This window comes from Phaethon lepturus, unplaced genomic scaffold, assembly GCF_000687285.1.
Source record: "Phaethon lepturus isolate BGI_N335 unplaced genomic scaffold, ASM68728v1 scaffold21998, whole genome shotgun sequence".
NCBI classification, from domain to species: Eukaryota; Metazoa; Chordata; class Aves; order Phaethontiformes; family Phaethontidae; genus Phaethon; species Phaethon lepturus.
Genome location: NW_010555797.1, coordinates 12,998 through 21,972, shown reverse-complemented (window position 1 = coordinate 21,972; position 8,975 = coordinate 12,998). Strand labels below are relative to the sequence as shown.

General features: G+C 39.6%; 1 protein-coding gene across 1 annotated transcript in view; it reads left to right on the top strand.

Annotated features, from left to right (window-relative positions):
* The window catches only part of LOC104624821 (ras-related protein Rab-31-like), a gene marked incomplete at its 5' end in the record, with an annotated part of 11,591 nt that extends 8,274 nt beyond the window's left edge, over positions 1–3,317 (top strand). Inside the window, one exon of the mRNA XM_010292284.1 lies at positions 3,220–3,317. Coding sequence (XP_010290586.1) covers positions 3,220–3,317 — 98 coding nt within the window. The remainder of the gene's footprint in view (positions 1–3,219) is intronic.
* Between the last annotated feature and the right edge of the window lie 5,658 nt (positions 3,318–8,975).

The window sequence follows — 8,975 nt, the reverse complement described above, 5'->3', positions numbered from 1 at the left end:
CAGCAGGAGAATTGCTGGGCTGGATGTCCGGGCACTACTGCTTCTTTCTGACATCAGCTGCATGAAAGAAATGGCATAAATTAACAATGCTGTAGGTTATCTAATACAGGGGCATTTTTTATTGCTCTGGAACAGAGGGTATGTATGCCAGTGAGATACACATTTTAAATGAATATATTTTCTAAAATTCAGTTTATGCCCTCTGTTGATCTTGACTCAATACCAGCTATATTTGAGTTGGTGTCAGTAATATTGGTGACGTAGAACTGAGCTGAATGACAAGATGCGGTGATCATGGTGCTTTCAGGTAGCAGTAGTGATTGAGCTGGCTTAGAAGCAAGAGTGTAGGTGCAGTATTTCACTGCTTATCCTTAGTGTTCTGCTGCTGCTTAAACCTTTCTCTGTTACAGTGTCTGGTGTGAGACTAGCTGTCAAGGAGGCCCGGGGAGAGAAAACTGGTCAAACAGATTTCTGATCGATTGTTTTTATCCACTTCCCCTGACCCTTGGTGAAAAATCACTGTATCATTTGCTGTGGAACTGGTTCTCAGGTGTTGAGACTGAATGTTGCGCTCCAAGAGAGTTACTCCTGTCAACTGCGCGTCAGATGGTAAAAGCTGCTTGGGCAGGGATATGTCTTGTTACTAAAACTAAAATGATGTAACTTGATGGTTTAATAAATCTGGTAATAAGAGAAATAATAAGTAAGATGAAATTCACCTACTAAAAAAATAAATCTCAAGCTTGAAAAACTTTTAGACTGTTTAAAGCTTTATTTCCTTGTATTGAATTCAAGGGGCAGGGGGTATCCAAACAGCAGAAAACATGGCTAGTTAATGACAAACAGTACTTAAGTTCAAAGGCCAGAATAACTAATCAGCAAATATTATGTCTAAAGATTTTTTCTTTATTATTTGTAGTTGTTATCTGTGTCATTTTTATTGTTTTGAGAAATGAAATAAATCAAGGTGATTCTTAACGTCATATATTGTGTCCTGGTCTGAACTGGACAAAGTGCTTGCTGACCTTGAAGCCAGCAGTGGTTTTGCTCCAAAGATAAGCTTGCCTGCTTCTTTACATACACATGAAGAGTACTGCAGAAAGGACTTGAAACTCAGAAGAAAAATGAAATGCTGAATGAAAAAGAAATAGAGGTAACATAGTTGTTTAATGCGGACTTCTAAAATGAAAGTTAAGCTAGTCTGCATGTTAAAGCTCTCCTCTTCTGAACTTGCTGCTAGTAGAACCAAATGTTCAGACAGTATTTGCGTCGCGGTATGTTATGGAAAGCATGTCTGTACATTCCAACTTTTTCAGCGACCTGGGGCTCTGAGTCAGATTGACAGGGTTTTACTTTAGCTGGGACTGAGTTGAAAGCACTTCAGAAATAGTAGGTACCTAATGCAGAAGTTATCTCCAGGTCTTTACGACGGCAGCGTTACCTTCTTGGAAAGCCTCTCACAGATATTACATTCTTCATATTCTCTAGAGTTTTAGGAATTAGTGGATTCTCTTTGTCTCGAAACAAAGCAAACAGAACCAATGCATGTAACAACTGTGTCTATAACTACCTATTCTGTTTTTTATTTTAGTTTGGAAGGGCACTCACAAACATGGAGTCCAAACGTAATGTAAGCAGGGTGTGAAGTTGATATTTTAATGACCTAAATAGAGTGCAGCATTGTCATGTCAGTGCTTACACATGCTTCAGCCCTCAAGATTGATGTTTCTCACGCTGTTGGACCAAATACAGTATCTTTAGCTTAGTAATGTGAGGAATTTTTCCCTCTCATTCAGTTGTACAAATACAAGATATATTGTGTTCATTATCTGCTTTGAAAGTCACATTTTTGTTGTATAACATACCTGTTGAGAACTGACTGAATAAGGGAGGTGAAGTTTTGATGGGCTTGAGCAAAGGTAATTTAGGGGCAAGTTTTACAGGTGAAATTTTGCTGTTTGATTTCATTGGAATTGTATTTTACCTGAATGCTTTTAACTCAGCCTCCCACAAACACCTCCCCCCCCCCCAAGAAATTTGTAGGACTTGGGCTTCAACATACGTACATAATACATAGAACATTTGGCAAGAGAGAACTCTGAATAAATGCAGCAAAGAATGAGGAAATCTAAACTGTAAAATCCACCTGGATTATGACGAGCTGTTCACAGGAACTTTGTGCTCTCTGAAAGTGGCACAGAACAAACAAATGTTAAATATTTTAACTCTTGTTATTTATCATGGGTAATAGTAAAACCAGGAATAATGCATGGAAAGTAGATTCAACTTCAGAAAAAATTTCCAGCAAGTCCACAAGGTAATGGGAAAGTACATTACCATGCCCGTAAGCTCTCCAAGATACTGACTGGAGAGTTCACTCAATGGGTTTATTGGAGAAGCCAGGCCCACACCAGCGACAGAGGATAGATTGGACCTGGGAGGGTCTTGTTTTTCCATTTATAATTCTCACTATTAAGCACATTATATATTGTCCACGAGTAGGAAGCCAGTTAGACAAAAGATGCAGCAGTACTAAAAGGGCACACAGGGGAGGGAGTTGGAGCAGTGCCTTCTGCCTCTGGGAGAGATCTCTACTTCTCCTGTGATGGATGAAATTCTTTCAAACACTTAAAATGATCACCCTGTAATATGATTAAAAAGTCAGGAGGGTTGCGGGGAGGGTGTTAAATAATCAAAGCTGTCAACTGGAAAGACACGGGTACCCCTCAGAGGAGGGAGGGATTTGGTGAAAACAGATTTGATTTTTTTTTTTCTTTTTCAAGTATAGGCAGCATATGTTTAGGTACAGGGCTTTGTAAAAAATAGTGTACGAGGACTACATGCCATGCAGATTTAGGACAGGCAAGATCTTGTTAAACTAGCACCATTCACGTTTAAGTGGATTTGAGGAAAACCTGAGAATTTTCTCTTTCTGAGTTGTAAGGTGCTCAGTGAGATAACTTTTTTTTTAAACACATGGATAACATAATGTCAGTGTACTTCATGCATTCTCAATAGCCGTATTTCTTTTTTTTTTAATGTGAAAATCTTTCATAAAGAGGATGTGAGGAAAAAGATTCAAGGTACAGAGGAGGCGGTTCTTTTCTAGTGAAGTTTCACAGATGTAATTCTTATGCAAGCTAAATAATCCTAACTGTTCTCTGCATGTGTTGTTACTACGTAGGAAAATTTAATTCACTGTCTCCTCGTGTGTTTCAGGTCGGCAAATTCCACCCTTAGATCCTCATGAAAACGGTAACAATGGAGCAATCAAACTTGGAAAGCAGACTTCACAGATGGGTAGGCGGTGCTGCTGACCCAACTTGATCTTTTTAGATTTACTTGAAAAACAGTACCATTTGCTTTTTAACTGAGAAAGGACTTTGTGATCTCAGTGATGTGGCTCCTTATCTTGAAAGCAGTAACTTCAGTACTTCCCATGAGCAATAATGCAAGGACCAGAAGCAGAAAGCTTTACTTCAAAGGGATTTTGCAAAACTGAGTTGGAAAATCCTTTCTAATATCCTGTCAAAATTAGTGTCAAAATACTCTGATTCTTTGTTTAAGCCAATGACTGGTTTTGGTTTTTTTTAATAAAAAGATCCTTTTATATATAAATTTTAGATTTGCTGCAAAAACTTCTCTTCTTACATTGCAAAATGGACTTGGCATGTTTTTAGAGTTTTCTCTGTAATAATAGGGTGGAAAAAACCCATAAAACCTGAATTTTGACTTACGATTTCTCCGCCATCTTTCTATCTGGACTCTGCTTCTGTATTTTTCTAAATCTGTAGCTTCATCTCATACTTTCAGTAAACATCAGCAAGAAGTGGACTGATTTGCTAACTAGAAAAAAAATGGATCCAAAGGATGAGCGAGTGCAATTTTTACAGGCTAGAAGTCAAAATCTGTGTCAGGAGGTGCTGTGTTTGTGGAAGGAGGAGTTACCATGAAGGAGACTGCTGGACCCCATGCAGTGCCCAGTCTGCTGCAGAAAGAAGTGAAGATGCAGCCGCTGTGCTTTGCCTGGATTGATTCCCTTTCCAGGGTGTAGGCTTCATTAATTACTGAAATTGTAAAAAGAACATAAATGCCAGCTTAATCTCCATGACTTACCAGGTTTCCTCCAAATCTGTGCCCCAGACCATAGTTGCCTCTGCTCAAAGATGCCACTTCCCTGGTTTCTAAAAGAGAGTGCCACGCTGCCCCGATCCTTCGTGGTCTCACTGCAGCACTCCAAGAAGTCTTCAAGTTGGAAGAACAATATTTCTGTACCAAAACAGCTTCAGAGAGCACAATATAATTTGGGGTTAAAGGCTGGAATCTAATAAAACAAACCAGAGCATTTCCTTACAAATGCAATTCTGTGAATTTGTGGAGTAGTCCCCTCACCCACGTGAGGATGCGGTACGGAAGACCCACTGCATGATACCTTTGAAGCTTGATGCACTTGAAAATATAGTGTAGAAAAAAAACATTCAAGGTGGTTATGAACTAGAAATAATGTAAAGCTCTATGTATTCTCCACTTTCATCTTTCCTGAATGCGTGTGACTGAGGTGGTAAAATATAAATTTATCTTCTTCATCCATTTCATTGGAAATCGGAACTAGGGTAAGAAATGCAGGCTTCAAAACCAAAGCCCAGCCTGCATTCCACAGCATTAATTTGCTCACTTACGAGGAAAATTAACCTCGCTGCACATTTGTTGAGGGACTTACAAAAAGCAAACAAAAGGGAAAAACAGCTTTCCACACTAAATCATGAAGAAGCAGGGTAGAGCTGGGCTTCCGTGTTTATACATAAAAAACCAGATATTATTGCTTGGTTGTGAGATTGCTGTGATAAAATGACGCTAATTATTAGGGCTTGAAACAGAGCCAGATGAAATCAACAGGAACGTTTCTTTGTCTTCAGGGGGCTTGAACTAGTTATAGGTGGGAAACATCCCACTGGATTTTATCCTAACAATCTAAACTGCATTGTTTTTTAATATATAATCCATTTCTCAGATATTTTGGACTCCTTTGAAAGCGCTCATACTTGAAAATATGCCCTTGGATAATACACAGATTCAGACAGCTACCATGAAAAAGGGTATTTTGGGTAAACTTTCAGTTGCCACCTGTGCTGATACATAAACCGCGTCACTGCTTCATTGCAGCAACTGTTTTACAGATAACCCAGGGTTATTGAAGTGAAAATTCAGCAATCGTCATTGTTGATAGCCGGGGAGGGAGACAGGCTCCTTTAGGGAATATTTCATCCCATCCTAGTACAAGCAAGTTTGCCAGGGCTGCCTGGCACCTGGCTGTGGAGGGAGAGGTTAACCTGGCCTTCAGCACTAAAGAAATATCAAGCTTACCAACATCACAGATTCATATAATTTACGGGATCTATGACCCAATGCTGCAAGAGACCTAGTTCTTCCTAAATAAAACCCAGGAAAAGGCTAGACCTGTTGCCAAGAAAACAAGGTGAGATCAAACCCACATTTTCAAAGGTGTCTGAAATTTTAGTTCAACATACAGTAGTCATGCATAACTGATTTTTAAGCTTTCATGAGTCTTTGTGGCGTATTTCTTTTTTTTTTTAATGTGACATCTCAAAACTCATCAAACCCTACTTGAGAAGTCTGAAAGCTCTGTAGACATTTCTGTGAGTGCCTTGTATACTCTACGCTGTAGCTGGCAATTGATGCTGATCTGTGTGGTATAGATACTGCCTTGAACAAGCAGCTCTTCCAGCTGCCTTTGGGCTGTATGTAATCGAAACAAGTGTGTAAGTTACATGTTAAAGTAGTTTAAAATTGGAAGTTGTTACAATGGATCTCTGGCAGATTTTGAAATTCAAATGCTGGCTAAGTGGGCTGAAAGATATATTTGCATTTGGTGAGCCAAATCTAAATCACCTTATTCTGCTGTTAGTCAAGAAAAAGATTTAAATGAAGTAAGATTCTGATTGTATAAGTTCTTGAGATTTGGGTTATGGTGAGCTTCGATAGGGAACTCTGAAGTCACAGGTGAAAAAACAACAGGCCACTGTGCTGCGCAGAGCAACTTGCGTTTCCTTTGAAGACAGGGCTTGCCTTCGACGGTAATGTTGCCTGTCTGCAGCTCATCAACGCTAAAGTGCAGCTTTAACATGCCTCTTCAAATGGGGGAACGGTTTGGTTTAAAAATTGTGATTTTCAAATGTAAAATTCATTATTTCTGCTTCCTTTTGTTGCTTGTGTTGCTTGGAAAATGTCACCACCGTAAACAGCCAGGAAGATGACATACAAAAAAAACCCAAACTTGGAGTCAAAAGTTTCAGCAGCAACCGGAATTTCTCTTTAGCAGTGAATGGCTGGTGAAAAGCTAAATTACTGTACAGGAGCACTCTCTGTAGCTGATCTGCCATAATAACAACAACAACGCTGCAGCTCTGTGTTGGCCAGCCGGTGCTGGGTTTGTCCAAGGCTGGTTTTCTCAAGAGGGCTGGCAGCGGGGCTGAAGCACCGGCTGCGATGCCGAGGATGTTTGGTGGAGCTTTGTTTGCACAGTGACTCAAGACTGTGACTGTCCAGTTGTGGGCGACTTGTTTTTCTGGCTCGTCATGGACTAGTTTAAAAACAAGGTTATGAAGGAACTAGTCTTCATATATGCTCTGCATATGTGTGTATATAAGTACAGTTTTATGTTGTTAACGCTGACATGTAGTGTTTTTTTCACTATGTCTGGTTCTCATATACTGCACATTGTATTCTGTAGGTACTTTTTTTTGTTAATGATAATTTCACCTTTATGAACTTAAAGCTACAGACTGAAGGTAGCAAGAAGATGGAGATACACATAGGTACAATTGTTGACTCGCCATTCTTATGCATGAGAATGGCTTATTGCAGAAAAAGTTTGTCTTGCAGACTGAGAAATCTAAAAAAGGCCATTATTAGCCAAGGATTGGGACACAGAAGTAATAAAGTTACACTCAAAAAAAAAAAAAAAAAAGAAAAAAAATTGACTATTTTTGTTCATGGTACAGCAGGTCTATCTGAAGTGCTACCCTACAACATGAGTCTGTATCAATGCCTAGAAAAGTTACCTGTCATCCCTTGTCTTCACTAATCCTTCATGACACGAGGTAATAAGTGCGACTAGATAGATTATACGTGCAAGCACTCTGACTATAATCAGACCTTTTCAGTACAATGATGATGTATTTACTATCCTACCCTTAATTATTTAAACCAGAGTCAGTGATAAATTGTCAGTTTAAAATCACCTGCTAAGTACTCTTCCTCTGTTTTGTTTATATAAGGGCTTTGACTGGGCTGGACCCACTCGCTTCATGTATGGGATGCTGCAATCTCTTAATACTTCACCTTCTGTTTTACATATTAATTGTATCATACCTAACAATATTTTTTGCCCTAAAATGTAGGTTTTGTGTTTTATTTAACCTACAATGATTAACGCTAATAAATGTTTTAAACACCTCTGATTTGGGGATGTCTCTGGTTTCAGTAAAGTAGAACAAAACAGGTCCCGTTTTTCACATAATTTGCTCTTGAAAAAGGGCTGTCTGCAGTCTGTGGATTACTTACCTGGGATTTAAATGCTGCCTGAAATGTGTGTGGCTGGCCTTTTAGCAGAAACTGAGTGCATTCCTGGGGGATCCTGCAGTGCAGGTGAACTTTCAAAAACCAGAAGAAGATTATCTGAAAATCCCTTTGCTACGTTATGTGATTTATCCATTAGAAGAGAGGTACCTGCGTGGCCACTGTCAGCTTGGAAATTTCGAATAGTAGCTGTCAGTAGAAAATGAGCTTATGGTTACCACTTGCTTTGAATAGCAACCATGACTAGTATGGCTCATAAAACACTCTCTTGTATGTTTTTATTTAGGTGGTACATTTAATTTCCCCACCCCCCCTACTTTATGTCCCTCAAACTTGTTTTTAGGAGGCAAGAATTAACAGTCCCTTAAGAAGCATGCAGTATTTAATACCTCTTAGTGCTATTGTTTCAAGAGGTCTTTAAACTCACCAGAAGTTTTTTGCACTTTCCGGTTCAGATTTTCAAAGTTGTTACTGCAGCCATGAAGACTGTGAATAAAGGGTTGGGGTTTTTTTAAGGGAAAAGGACAAGGTTTTTGGAGTAAGGCTTTTCTAACTACCGTGATAAATTCAACGCACACCAGTACACAGGAAGCACAGTAACTCAAACAACGGCACAGAACACCATTTCTCTATGTAAGGAGAAACGAGTATTTCAAAGGGGGTTACATAGGTTGAGAGTTTAGTTACTGCTTGGAGGTACCTAGCAGGATCTGTTCCCTGCTTTAAAGCATTTATAATCACATTGAAAAAATTACGTATCTATCTCCAGCTACATGTAAATAAAAATGAACCCAGGTACATACCTGTAAACTGTAAAAGACGACGTACTTAATTCAAGGAGGGGCTAAGTAAGACCCTCAACTATTATCAGTGCGTTGGAAAATCAGAAAAGAATGCTGTTTTTCCTTTCAGAGTGGAGAGAGACGTACGAGTCCCTACATTGTCAGTGGGATGTTTTAGATGGCTTGGAAGCATGTCCCTGTAGTGCTTTAGCTTAGTTTAGAGTTGTATTTAGCAGTGAGGGGGGAGCAGCACAATTGGCTGGAAAAAAACCTTCTCTGCTTTCCTTTTGAAGACTGAAGGTTGTGTCTCACGGTACGTAAGGAAAAGTATTTGACATTTCAGCTTCCAGAATCCTCATGACTGCAGCTTCAGTCTTTCTGCCAAGAGCAACCCAGGACACCCCGCTGTGATCTCCTGAGCACTGTTCTGAAACCAGGACAGCAAGGCTGATGAAATAGTCTGTGTATCTACTTCATACTTCCACCCCCTCACCTAATCTGTAAAAGTGTTTAGGCTGCTACCAGGCTTGTGAAAAGCTTCCTTTCCCTGAAAGAAAAACAGTAAGCTGCAGGTTGGGTTCCGCGCCCCGCGCC